The 12,004-nt window shown below is 38.2% G+C and overlaps 5 protein-coding genes across 6 annotated transcripts; 4 read left to right on the top strand and 1 right to left on the bottom strand.

The window, feature by feature from the left end:
* Nucleotides 1-545: 545 nt before the first annotated feature.
* LOC130687514 (four-domain proteases inhibitor-like) lies at nt 546-1,615 on the top strand. Its single transcript, XM_057510692.2, has 4 exons — nt 546-760; nt 832-904; nt 967-1,255; nt 1,350-1,615. The coding sequence occupies exons 1-4, from the start codon at nt 758-760 to the stop codon at nt 1,426-1,428; spliced, it is 444 nt and encodes a 147-aa protein (XP_057366675.1). The 5' UTR covers nt 546-757; the 3' UTR covers nt 1,429-1,615.
* Nucleotides 1,616-3,614: 1,999 nt separating this feature from the next.
* On the top strand, nt 3,615-5,645 carry LOC130687481 (uncharacterized). Its single transcript, XM_057510654.2, has 9 exons — nt 3,615-3,740; nt 3,891-4,083; nt 4,190-4,327; nt 4,401-4,530; nt 4,597-4,712; nt 4,776-4,861; nt 4,931-5,086; nt 5,160-5,334; nt 5,416-5,645. The coding sequence occupies exons 2-9, from the start codon at nt 3,994-3,996 to the stop codon at nt 5,500-5,502; spliced, it is 978 nt and encodes a 325-aa protein (XP_057366637.1). The 5' UTR covers nt 3,615-3,740; nt 3,891-3,993; the 3' UTR covers nt 5,503-5,645.
* Nucleotides 5,646-6,013: 368 nt separating this feature from the next.
* Nucleotides 6,014-7,767, top strand: LOC130687511 (uncharacterized). 2 transcript variants are annotated; one of them, XM_057510689.2, is made up of 4 exons: nt 6,014-6,107; nt 6,215-6,449; nt 6,551-6,604; nt 6,670-7,767. In XM_057510689.2, the coding sequence occupies exons 1-4, from the start codon at nt 6,093-6,095 to the stop codon at nt 6,903-6,905; spliced, it is 540 nt and encodes a 179-aa protein (XP_057366672.1). In that variant the 5' UTR covers nt 6,014-6,092; the 3' UTR covers nt 6,906-7,767. The 2 variants fall into 2 exon arrangements, with proteins under 2 accessions (XP_057366672.1, XP_057366673.1); XM_057510690.1 differs by having other exon boundaries at nt 6,665-6,716.
* LOC130687485 (alpha-taxilin-like) lies at nt 7,204-8,828 on the bottom strand. The gene is made up of 7 exons (XM_057510661.2): nt 8,634-8,828; nt 8,420-8,561; nt 8,156-8,355; nt 7,976-8,061; nt 7,762-7,917; nt 7,595-7,688; nt 7,204-7,516 (listed from the first exon to the last, which is right to left on the bottom strand). Exons 1-6 carry the CDS (start codon nt 8,811-8,813, stop codon nt 7,595-7,597), a joined length of 858 nt encoding a protein of 285 aa, XP_057366644.1. The 5' UTR covers nt 8,814-8,828; the 3' UTR covers nt 7,204-7,516.
* A 1,052-nt stretch (nt 8,829-9,880) lies between these two features.
* Nucleotides 9,881-11,414, top strand: LOC130687484 (probable RNA-binding protein 46). Its single transcript, XM_057510658.2, has 5 exons — nt 9,881-10,105; nt 10,355-10,727; nt 10,788-10,965; nt 11,032-11,206; nt 11,279-11,414. The coding sequence occupies exons 1-5, from the start codon at nt 9,964-9,966 to the stop codon at nt 11,344-11,346; spliced, it is 936 nt and encodes a 311-aa protein (XP_057366641.1). The 5' UTR covers nt 9,881-9,963; the 3' UTR covers nt 11,347-11,414.
* Nucleotides 11,415-12,004: the final 590 nt, after the last annotated feature.

Genomic DNA, 12,004 nt, shown 5'->3' with positions numbered 1-12,004 from the left:
AGAATAACTTACGGTAACGCTTGCCTATTAGATGCTAAAAATGCGTGCGATGGGACTAACGTTAAGATAGCACACAAGGGTGAATGCAAACCTTATCATTGATTGTGACATATTTTTCTCTCAATCAATAAACGGTGCATCCCAGTTGTTTCAACGTTCGTGCCTTTGCTTTTCTAAATGTATTTTCTGCGGGAAATGACTTTCCCTACTACAGTGACAGTGAGGAGAAAACCCACAGTACGACTAACAGTATCGTTGTTCACAGTATACAGCTTAGCTGGAACCAATTCGACTGTTTTTGGTTTGCAAAGGTTTGCTAGACAAATATAGGTAAGAAATTTCGACACTTGAATAATATGTTGTGTCTTTTTTTTGGTTTGAAATTATCTATAGCTTGTAAAGTGCTACTGAATTTACATTTGTATTTAGAGAACTTGAAATTACCAAGTTTCATGCATGGTTTTCTTTAGTGAAACTTGCAAGAATTGTAATCAATAATAGAACTTCAATTAGAATAAGCAAATTATACGTTTACTCAGCAGAATTTGAATACAGCTTCCAAATAACAGGATTTACTGGAAACAGTTGCTCATGTCAGAATCTCCCCTTATTAACGATGACCAGTTGGCCCTGAAGCTGAACTATAAAAACGACTGGCCAACCAGTTAGTGCCACATATTCCATCAGCCTTAAACCGACGGCAAACGTTCTGCGCAAACGGTTCCGAATTTGCCAAGAATTTTCCCACGTCGTTTCAATGGTACGTGTTTACATTTCATTTACATATTATGACAGTTACGATAAAACTTATGTCTTCTTCTCGTGAGCTAGGAATCTTTAGGTATCGCTGTAATCGTTGGGCTTGCATTGAGCTTTTCGGAAAGCCTACGTGTCGTTCATGGAAGTATGTTTCTTGATTTTCCATTCTTTGCTGCCCATCAAGTAAACCTTCAACTGTTATCGCAGAAAACTTGCACAGACATGTTGGGTGCGAGATCGAGTGCTTGTTGGATGACTATTTCCCATTATGTGGAACGGATGACAAAACATACGCAAATGAATGCTTCTTGTTCCTGAAGAACGAGTGTGATAATGTCTCCGCTTCGAGAATCCGCAAAGCTTACGACGGTGTTTGTAAACTGGGTCAGCAAGGCTGTGAAATTCCATGCAATGGTCTTGGATATACATTAAATCCATTATGCGGTACGGACGGAAAGACATACGATAATGATTGCGAACTTGATGGCAGGAACAGGTAGGGAAAACAAAAATTACACTTACAAATTCGCTTTTTGAATTTTAGATTTAACTGGTTAGTCTTCTCACCAATTCATGTCATTGCTTGTTAGATGCGATGGCACCGCGATTACGAAAGCTTACAATGGAGAATGTAAATTGACTGCGCAAATTCCAACCATTTCCTTGTAGGTACTACATTATGTAATCCGTTACGTTGGACAAATGAAAACTTGCAGGAACACTTTGCCAACCGTTTAAATTGCGTGAATGACAATCATCCATGCCCTGAACTTACAACGATGAATGCAAGACTCGCGTGGCTTCTCGTCAACATTATGGACACCAAAAGGATTTAACCTGTTTTCCCTCTACGTCTAGACACGTCAATTTATGTTTAAATTATGCAATTTTTTTTTGTAAAAACATACGACAATGTAAATCAAAAACGAAAGATTTCTGAGCTTGCTAAAAACAATTATTAACTACTGCCAAGAGGAGCTGAGAATAATGCGAAATTTGAATTCAGGTGGCACAAGTTGGTTTCAAGTTATGGCACAAGATATTTGAACTTCTAGCTCATTGAGTTTCGTGGCACCTTTGCAACAAAGACGAATTATATGATTAAGCTGTCACGCAGACGTGAATGTAAAGGAAAAATGTATGCAACAATGAAACAAAACATTTTTTATTCAACGATTCTAGGTACTGTGAGCGTAACGCATCATGCCTTGGCAATCACACAAATAATGTGATTAAAAATTGTTGCAATCAAGTGTATTCAGTCAAGAGCTCTCAGCAATCGGCAAACATCACTCTCCTGATATTACAGATTTTCACGTATTTGGAAAGTCACCTTTGCTCAGTGGAAATAACAAGTCATGTACCATCCAGTAGCTAGAGATAGCTAAAGCTGTTTCGAGGGAACTGCCACCGGACATGAAAAATTTTCTAGGAAAATGTGTTATTAGCGCATTAAAACTTGTTTTATCACTTCATGGAATTACGTTTACAGAAAAAAAAACACCCGACGAAGTTCGAATGTGACACAAACCAGAAGTCTGACAGGAAAAGCAAAACAACTACAGTAATGGTAATAACATTATAAGATTAAAAGTAATAGTAAAGAAAATGGAAAAGGAACACCAGTAGCTGACACATTTCAGGAACACATGTGGTTTTCAAAGCACCTGGTCTACAGTTGAAAAGGCTGAATGCTTGAGAAGTGGCTGTATCCATGTACAGTACGTAACTACAAATGAAACATGCATTCCCAGTTATGCAACTGCAATGTCTCTTGAATGGTAAATCGTTTGCTTTTTAATGTTATTTCGGTATTTCGAAGAAACGAGAACTTGTTCTGAATTTATTTTTTTTTGGTAACTGAACACAATTTTGTAGCCTACACCCAACTAAAAAGCTACCCTCTGGCGATGGGCGTTAACAGGACGGCAAAGCGATGGCATTGAAAGTAACAGATAAAAATTTTGGAAATTCCGTATCAGATGTATGTGTACTTAATTACCGTTTATGAAACAACAAACGCTCTGTCGTTTTTCGATGAGCTCACGTAGATAACGTATAACGTTTTCAATCATCCTCCTTTTTGTAGCATACATTTCGTTAGCCAACGAAGCTGAATTATGAAGCCTGCGGTGACATTTAAACTGCAATAATTTTAATAACAGCTGGGTAGAAGGTTACGACCTTATTACTTGTTAGACTGTTTTGTAGAGGGGATGGAACCGTCGGCGTTGTGTAATAGTTTGAGAGTTAGAACACACACCATACGTCCAGCAAAAACGTACAGAAATCCCTGTTTATTGACCTGACGCCATTGTACTAGCAGCATTTGAGCAACCATTCACTTCCAATAATAGTTTAGAACGCAAATCAGGCCAGCAGGACGTAGAAAGTGGCTTCCACGTGTGATTCTAAACACAAGATATGGTGGCAAAGCGGGATAGACCTGGAGAGACCTAAGTATGCAAAAAATCAACTTTTTTTTGTACTCTCTCTCTCGTACGAAAACATAATTCTTGGTAGTAATCGGGACGATTTCTTTTTAAAAAGTAAAATACTACTTGCTTGTGTTGGTCGTTGAAAGGAGTACGCCATTTTGGAGATCGCTTTTTTATTTATTCACAATTTACTGTTTGTTTTACAAATGTTTTCCCGATGTTTCCTGGAACAAAAAGGAAAGCACCCAGGCCAAGCCCTTCCTAGCCCCAAAGCCAAATTTATCTTTACGTTACAGCCGTTGATAAAATTTGCTTGAATTTTCTCGTTTGTATAATAGATCGGATTCAAGGGGGCAAAACGTAGATCATAATAACGTGGATAGCTCAAATTAATCCGGCAGCTCTTCTCCAACCTCCCATTTTGCAACAAAAGGTGGCAGCGTAGTTTGTCGCCGCCATCGTGCCACATCAATGTCTCGTGTCATTCAATGGACTTGTGGGACCTTGGGAAGTGCTAAAGTGGTCGCCTTAGGAATTTTTCAAGTGAGTTTGACGATTTACAGCTTCATAGCTTCATAGTCGAGATTGATATCTATATTGGCATCGTTTTATTTCAACTTGGCTATTGTAAATTATTTGTCAAAACAGAAGTCATTTGCAATCAACTTGTATTTTTTCTCAATTTCGTTATAGAGGCTATCCGACATTAAACAAGGCAGCTGTAATATACATAAATATTAGGACTGCAGTTTACCATTTTGTTACAAGTACATAACACCATTGCTATAGAGGTGGAATGGATTTGTCATTGAAATTGCGAAGAACTCGTGAAAACAGGATTCCCAGTGATGTTCTACAAAAAGATCAGCCAAGACAACAACCACCTGTCAGTAAAAAGGAAAAGTGGCTATTTGTCACCTTTTATTTTGTGCATTTAGAATTAAGTAGACATTGCACGTTGACTCATAGCACCATGGTTTCATAATTATCAGAGCTACCATTCACTACCAGTTCCTCCATGGAATGCATATGCTTTAGGATACCAGGCAAACACACCCACCAATGAGGATAGCCACCTGATTGGTGAAAATAAAGGGAACTATAATTCTAATAAAGGAATAGCAACTCAAGTATATTTGATCAAAATTGCCTGCTGTCCTCTTCATATGGTTGACACTTTTGCTGACATTTTTAAATTTAAAGTTGGCCCCAGAGGAATTTTCCCTTGATGATGTTCGCCATTTACAAAAACTCATAAGGGACCTCCATGCAGAGAACATCCAGAAAACCCTATCTTACATTCAGCTGGAACAGGCCTATTATTGCCTCAAAGGTACTATCATCATGTTGCTTCTTATATTATTTTAATTTTTCTACATTCCTTTGAATATTCTTGCAGATGAGGTGACTGATTTAAAACGCCTAAAAGTCAAACAAAAGGAAGAGGCCGAAGGTCAGGCTCGGGCATCAAGTAATATGAAGTTTGACGAAGCGGGAAAAGAGGAGCTGCTGAAGGCAAGCCTTCGCTTGATAGATCAAACAGATCGAATGATTTATCATTAATTTTTATTCCTACAGGAATCAGATGAACTTAAGAAGACTTTTGAGGTGCTAGAGCATGAAGAAACTTATCTAAGTGGACCGAGTAATGCCGGTGAACGAAGGTGTTTTGATGTAAATGACGCCGTGACATATTTGAGTATATCAATTACTGTTTTTTTCCCACGATACAGATTAGAAAATTTCCATGCTATCATGAATAATAATGTGATTTTGGCTGAAAACACAAGACTCTTGGATGCTATGATGCAGAAGGTGCAAGCTCTAGAAACAGAACTTGCTGTCTGGAAGGAACGTAACAAGGATCGTGAAGAGCTACATGAGGAAAAGTACGGTATTATACTCTTAGATCGATGAAACGTTCCCGGGAAAACCCCCATCTAACTCGAGATTTGTTTCCAGATCTTCGACGAATGCTGAAAAACAGACGGATGTGGATATTCCACAACGACCTTCCATCCTTAAGAATAGGCACTTAGATATCTGCCTTACTTTGGACGAAGAAAGGTCACCGCATCGAGGTCGGCAAGACAATGGTCAAAGCCATACTTTCATTTACAAATACCTAGCTCCCAAGGTTAGCGAATACTTAAAAAAATTTTAGTTTTGATTCTACCTTGGCCTTTTTTACATCTTGATTATTTTGGGATCTGTGTAGACAAACTCTTGTTTTTCCTGTCTTAAGGCAGTATTATGCCGTTGTCCAAAGGCACCGCTTCAAGCCCATGTTCGAAAGACAGACTGATCCAACCCACAAATTTTAAATTTTGTAGTACTGCATACATTTTTTGGCAATTATAATCTTTAATATCTATTTTTGTAAAAATCAACTTCTAAAACAGCTTTCTGCTGCGAAGGCAATGCTTTCAATAGAAAGTCGTATGTTTACACGCGTGTAGTTTACGGTAATCTTAACTCAATCTAGAGCTGAATAGTCAAACAACCCGCATGGCGCTTAAAGAAAGCAAATGGTGGTAGAGTGATGGTTGGTAAAAAAGGAAAGTATTTATCTATCACTAATATTTTTTTTATCTTAAATAAAATATACATGCTAACTTCTACGCAAGAGCTTTACGCTTTGCATTCGAGACACCAGCCGCAACTAGAAATCAAACTAGAAATCATGCGAAGACTGCATGCTATAGATAAACATTTTCAAGTTTTTTTTGTATATTTTTTTTTTCAATTTTTGATTACATCTGCTTTTTTTAAATTTTTGTTTTTTAACCAGTTCCGTATTCATGTGGGTAGGACAAGCATGGTATAAAAATGGAAAAATCAATTCTGCACCAGTCGTTTTCCAGTGTTTAAACCGATATCATCAAGCGACTCTACATGATAGCTTTTATCGTGAGTATTGCCACAGTTAGAAATTCCTTCATTTGTTTAATAGATTAGCCTTGCTCTGCAGTTCTTACGCCTTTTTAAACATCTACTTTTTTTCTTTGCACGTCTAGACCATAGGCTTTGTTGTAGCCTTCCATGTGGCCACAACATTGGCAACTTCGAAGGAGGTCACACTATTCCCTGACAGCACTGAAATTCGGAAGCAAATAGCCCAGGTCAGTTGCGATGGGTCCTACACGTTTAGCTTTCGAGCTTCAGATGGAACTTTCCTCATTGAGCACAAGGATGCCAACGGTTATGTTACGGGGGAGTTCGGGTATGCCAATCGAAGGGTAAAACTCTCAGGTACAATTCTGAAAGAAGACACCCCCGTTTTCTCTGGTCCCTTGTACAAGCTCCATTATTTCTTATTTGTTTTGTTTTGTTTTTGCATGCATTGCAATTAGACTACATTTCCCAGATTAGTGCTGCAAGACGATCGCTTGGCCTCCATAATATTGGTACGATTGCTCTACGCGTTGGTGTTCTGTTTTCCCTGGCTCACAACCTTTTGTTCTCAGTTTAGGTAGGAAAGAGTGCGAAACACACGCAAAGAAAGACAAAGCGCTAGACGCTAAAAAATCCAATGCAACCGCGATTGCGGAGGACGAAACGCTTGACATTCAGACAGCTTCTCTGCCTGTGCCAGAAGAAAAGAAAACCATTCTCATTGAACGACCAAAGTTCTTCAAATTTGGTGAAGCTATCTTCCGTTCGGTTTCGGCAACATCTAGATCTGAGAAAAGGTTACAAACGAAATAGATAAGTTTATTCGCGGTCTCAAAGAAATTGCATTGAAGGCAAGACTTTCCACTGAAACGTTGGCCGAAATGTCAGACCTGGTTATATATGGAACTGGACACTCTGTAATTTGAGATTAAGATATTTTACGCGGATACATTGTTAAAGTATTTTCGGATGAATTTTTGGCCGAAAGTTCTCCTATTCAGTAAAAAAAAATATCGTTTACTAGTAATACTACATAACGTTTGAAGTTAAATCAACGCCATTACCATGCTGATAAAAAAAACCATGTAGTGAGCACTGATGAGGATCTCAATTTAAATTTTATTACGGTCACGGACAGAATAAAAAAGATGGCGTAATACAAACGCTTACGTGAATTACTTGCTGAATTAAAAACAAACGAACTCAGCGTTTCACGCCTGCGTAAACTAGCATGCAGTTTATGGCAACTGACGAATTTTTGTAAACTGTAAAAATCTGCCTCCATGTACAAAATGGAATTTCACCGGAAATGCGTCAAAAGTACTAGTGGACGTAATGCCGTCGATCAGGCAAAACTTGCCTCTTCGGCCATTTACAAACAGAATTTCAATTAAAGCTGAACTTTGTTGAAGCAGTGGATAGTTCTAGTACATAATTCGTAAAAATATTTAGAATTTCAGAATACAGCTAAGAGGATAATGCTTTATCGTCAATATTAATACTTAATGGCGTTGATGGTGGAAGACATTTGCAGTAGTGCTTGATCTTGACGGTGAAGAATCAGCAGAAGCTGGTAGTTTATGATTCCCATACACCCTACAGTTAACGGAAATCGGTTTATTTGCCTAACCGATTACGGAGCGAAAAATATTGACTGTAGACTGCGTACTTATTTGGTGCTCTCTCGTATTCCCGACATCTATTCTTCCAAACTGCAATCTCCGACTGCAAACAGTTGGTTTTTCCGATAGAGGCGTTCAGTTTTGTTCTTAAATTCTCCAAATAAACAAAACTGTTGTGGATCACGTTTTCAAAGTACTGATATCTGACCCAAAGAAGAATTGGTGAACATTGTGAATAGTGTTAATCCAGGCGTTTCATACTTTTCCTCATAGAGTGCCAGTCGACGACGTCCTTGAACTTCCATGCGTTGCAAATCATCATACTTTCTCGTTAGCTCGCTTAATTCCTATAAGAAAAACGTACCTACAATTACATCCTTCTGTACGCTTTAATAATTAAAACACATCTAAATTAAAGCCATGTCTATTAATTGAGCTTGCTTTTAAAATCCTATTTCTCTCAGCTAGACCAGCAAGACTATGCTGACAACATTTCTGATCAGCCAAATGATCTGCTTGTGCGTCAGAATACCGAGCTGGGCATTTTTGCTGTGAAGATATTTCCTCCAAAGCAATTTTGAGAAGAGAACGGGTTTCTTGTCGCCGCATTCGGTCTTCGCGTTTAACTTTCATGATCTCATCTGATGATATGAAATACTAGAGAGGTAATGAAATGAGTATTTATCAACAGGTTTTGCTTTATACCTTTCATGAAGTGGTATTCTTGCTCAAGCTTAATGTAATCCATGGTTTTTTTTATATTTTGTGCTCGGAGATCTCTGTTTAGCTTCTGTAAATGTTGCACATCCTCAAGGGAAAACATTTCTGCTGTTAACTGTGAGGTTTGCTGATTATAGAACTCCACATAATCAATCAATCTTAAACAGAAGATTTTGTTGTGCTTGATTTTGTTTGTTACCTCTGTGATTTTTCCCTTGTTAACAACTGTGTTCGTGGAATCAAAGGAAACATCACCAAAACACTGGTTATCTTTTGTGTTCCCCAAAGGAGATTTTTCTTGAAGGTTCTCTGCTTCTGTTTCATTCGAAACCTTTTTATTATTGTACTCAGTTGTCTGCCATGACTGATACTTGTCCATTTCCTTGATTCAGAAGTAACTCTGGAAATACAAAGATTAAGATAATTACTTCTATCCAAGATGAGCGGGTCTCACTCCCATTACGAAAACTATGAAGTTTAAACTATGGAATTGTGATTTTTATGGAAATTTTATGATAAATGTTGACTTTGAAAAACGAAAATTCAATTTCACTACATAAATTGAATTTGAACGGAAGAATACTTTGTATCTATTATGGCGTAAATTCCGAGCGGCCGTAATGTTATAATGGAATAAATCTGACGAAACTTGGAAAACGATACTGTTTTTTGATCGGGGGAGCACTCAATTTTGACCCTGCAGCTGTTTAAAATTTTGTTATTACCCACTAACCAACCTGAAAGCTTCTATGGATTTTCGACAGATGGGGTTGTGGGGTGAAAAAAAAACATGGCATCATGCGAACTTATAAATTTCGAAGTTTCATGTTTTGTTTAAATTCTTCAAGTTAAAACGTTTCAACAGTGACAGTCTTTTAATGTGTGACTTATCTGAGATTTAAAGTCTATTCCACGTTCACGTTCTGTTGAATAAGAGAAACAATGTGACCAAAATCATAAAGGTATAAATTGTAACGAACACCATCTCTAGTACATTACAAAATTCAAATTCTAACTGCCATTTTAAATTTCTCGTAACCCTAACCCTATTCCCTTATTTCAGTTTGCACAATTTGTTATTCCGGATGCTTAGCTCCTCATCTCTTCCTCCTTTCCTCGATGTTTCATAAACAGCCCCTCGGGACGGTGAGGCGGCCGAAAATGTCATTGTTCCAAATGTTGAACATTCCGCCGATTGAAACACTGATTGCACCATTTGAAAAGCCAATCAAATAATATTTATTTATATAGATTTTATTTGATTTATTGATATGTATGTTGCACAAGATAGCTATGAGATTTTATTTGTTGTACAATTGCCTTCTTCGAGTTTCTATCTCTTTCGCCATCTTTCGACCCCTACATACGCTGGCTTGTGGCCACCGGCCAGGTCAGTTTGTTCAGTAAAGATCTAGCTTCCAGACCAATGAGGTCGTTGCCTAAACCTTGCTGAAGGGTAAAGTTAGGAATCAAGCAGTGCGTTTACGACCGAAAATATTTTACATTGGAACTCATTCAACATTTTCAAAATGGGAAGCTGTAAGGAAAACGAACTGGACGAAATTTTGGCAATCCAGAAGCGCGAAGAGAATCTAATGAAGCTCATTCAGGAAACTGGCTGTGAAATTATACAAGAAAATAGCCAACGGAAGTTCGGTGGACCACCATCAAGTAAGTAAAATCTATGAATTTTGCTGTGTATCTAGTCGGTGTACTAGTCAGGGAAATCAAAGTAGTTTACGAAGCCAACGAATTTTGGCGCTTTTTTTCACTGTCCACGTGCATCATTTCATAAACTTCATTTTGCCATTCCGATGTAAGCTATTGGGCTGTTTTAGTTGATTTTCAAAGATCGGAAATCACACAGTGAGCGCTTTAAATTTTAAGTAGAATTCATTGTTACCTTTTTTTTCAAAGTAGTTTGGGAAGGCCCACCCCCACCGAAAGGCACTGAAATTTTTGTGGGGAATTTACCACGTGACGTATTTGAGGATGAGCTATATGGACTCTTTGCAACTATCGGGCCCATTTACAAGCTTCGTTTAATGATGGATTTTAGAGGTTCAAATCGTGGATTCGCGTTTATCCAGTACGCCCACCGACATGATGCTCATCGAGCAATCGAGTTGATGAATAACTACGAACTGCGACCGAGACACCATATTGGAGTGGTGAAATCTATTGATAATTGTCGGCTTTTCGTCAGAGGTATACCTAAGAACAAATCTCGCGAAGAAATCCAATGTGAAATGGAAAGATTGACCAAAGGCGTGTCTAAAGTCATCGTTCACAGGTTAGTGCATCATGCCCCAAAAAATGGCCACACTTAACCCGTTTTTTTTTTAAATTTCAGTTCCATCACAAACAAAACTAAAAATCGTGGTTTCGCCTTTGTCGAATATATAAACCATAGGGCTGCCTCCAAGGCTCGTAGAAAGTTAATACCCGACCAGATTCAATTGTGGGGCAAAGCAATTGCTGTTGATTGGGCTGAACCGGAGAACGAAATCGAAGAAGACGTCATGCCGAAGGTATTACTGTTACACTTCGTCGTGTTGACTGATCTCCCGTAGTTGAAATGTTTTTCTTGTCAAAAGGTTACGGTTTTGTACGTACGCAACTTGTCACTGACCACAACGGAACAAGTATTGCGAGACATTTTCAATCAGGCATCGGATGATAATGTGCAAAAAATTAAAATGATGCGGGATTTCGCATTCATTCATTTCAATTCCCGAGAAAAAGCCGAGAAAGCCATGCACACTATGAATCGTAAGTTATTTCTTTTTTAAACGCTATTTTATTTCGTCTGCAATGTGACATCCAATCTTTCCAACAACCCAGAGGCAGAAATCAATGGGGCGACGATTGAGATAACTTGGGCGAAAACGGTCAGCAAAACGTTTACATGAACTACTTGCTGAATTAAAAACAAAACAATTCAGCGCTTAATGCCTGAGTAAACTAGCATGCAGTTTATGGCAACTGACGAATTTTTGTAAACTGTAAAAATCTGCCTCTATACAAAATGGAATTTCATCGGGAATGCGTCATAAGTACTAGTGAACGAAATGCCGTCAATCAGGCAAAACTTGCCTCTTCGGCCATATATAAACAGAATTTAAACTAAAGCTCATCCTTGTTGAGGGAGCGGATAGTCCTACTACATAAATAGTAAAAATATTTAGAATTTCAGAATAGAGCTAAGAGGATAACGCTTTTGTCGTCAACATTAATACTTAATGGCGTCGATGGTGGAACACATTTGCAATAGTGCTTGATCTTGACGGCGAAGAATCAGCAGGAGCTGGTAGTTTATGGTTCGCAAACACTCTACAGTTAATGGAAATCGGTTAATTTGCCTAACCGATTACAGAGCCAAAAACATTGATTGTAGACTGCGTACTTATATGGTGCTTTCTCGTATTCCCGGCATCTATTCTTCCAAACTGCAATCTCCGACTGCAGACACGTTGTTTTTTCTATAGAGACGTTCAGTTTTGTTCTTAAATTCTCCAAATAAACAAAACTGTTGTGGATCACGTTTTCAAAGTACTGATATCTGACCCA

Source organism: Daphnia carinata, chromosome 4, assembly GCF_022539665.2.
Source record: "Daphnia carinata strain CSIRO-1 chromosome 4, CSIRO_AGI_Dcar_HiC_V3, whole genome shotgun sequence".
Lineage (NCBI taxonomy): Eukaryota > Metazoa > Arthropoda > Branchiopoda > Diplostraca > Daphniidae > Daphnia > Daphnia carinata.
This window is presented reverse-complemented; position numbering and strand designations above follow the sequence as displayed.

Excerpts from the sequence above, each read along its gene's own strand:
- LOC130687514 (XM_057510692.2), top strand. Across the intron at positions 905-966 it reads CCTACGTGTCGTTCATGGAA|AAAACTTGCACAGACATGTT; the intron begins GTATGTTTCTTG and ends CTGTTATCGCAG. Across the intron at positions 1,256-1,349 it reads GAACTTGATGGCAGGAACAG|ATGCGATGGCACCGCGATTA; the intron begins GTAGGGAAAACA and ends ATTGCTTGTTAG.
- LOC130687481 (XM_057510654.2), top strand. The coding sequence starts at position 3,994 with ATGGATTTGTCATTGAAATTGCGAAGAACTCGTGAAAACAGGATTCCC. Across the intron at positions 4,084-4,189 it reads AGCCAAGACAACAACCACCT|AGCTACCATTCACTACCAGT; the intron begins GTCAGTAAAAAG and ends CATAATTATCAG. Across the intron at positions 4,531-4,596 it reads GGCCTATTATTGCCTCAAAG|ATGAGGTGACTGATTTAAAA; the intron begins GTACTATCATCA and ends ATATTCTTGCAG.
- LOC130687511 (XM_057510689.2), top strand. Across the intron at positions 6,450-6,550 it reads TCGAAGGGTAAAACTCTCAG|ACTACATTTCCCAGATTAGT; the intron begins GTACAATTCTGA and ends CATTGCAATTAG. Across the intron at positions 6,605-6,669 it reads GCTTGGCCTCCATAATATTG|GTAGGAAAGAGTGCGAAACA; the intron begins GTACGATTGCTC and ends TTCTCAGTTTAG.
- LOC130687485 (XM_057510661.2), bottom strand. The coding sequence starts at position 8,813 with ATGGACAAGTATCAGTCATGGCAGACAACTGAGTACAATAATAAAAAG. Across the intron at positions 8,356-8,419 it reads AGAATACCACTTCATGAAAG|ATGAGATCATGAAAGTTAAA; the intron begins GTATAAAGCAAA and ends TCATATCATCAG. Across the intron at positions 8,062-8,155 it reads AGAGAAATAGGATTTTAAAA|GAATTAAGCGAGCTAACGAG; the intron begins GCAAGCTCAATT and ends TTTTTCTTATAG.
- LOC130687484 (XM_057510658.2), top strand. The coding sequence starts at position 9,964 with ATGGGAAGCTGTAAGGAAAACGAACTGGACGAAATTTTGGCAATCCAG. Across the intron at positions 10,728-10,787 it reads TCTAAAGTCATCGTTCACAG|TTCCATCACAAACAAAACTA; the intron begins GTTAGTGCATCA and ends TTTAAATTTCAG. Across the intron at positions 10,966-11,031 it reads AAGAAGACGTCATGCCGAAG|GTTACGGTTTTGTACGTACG; the intron begins GTATTACTGTTA and ends TCTTGTCAAAAG.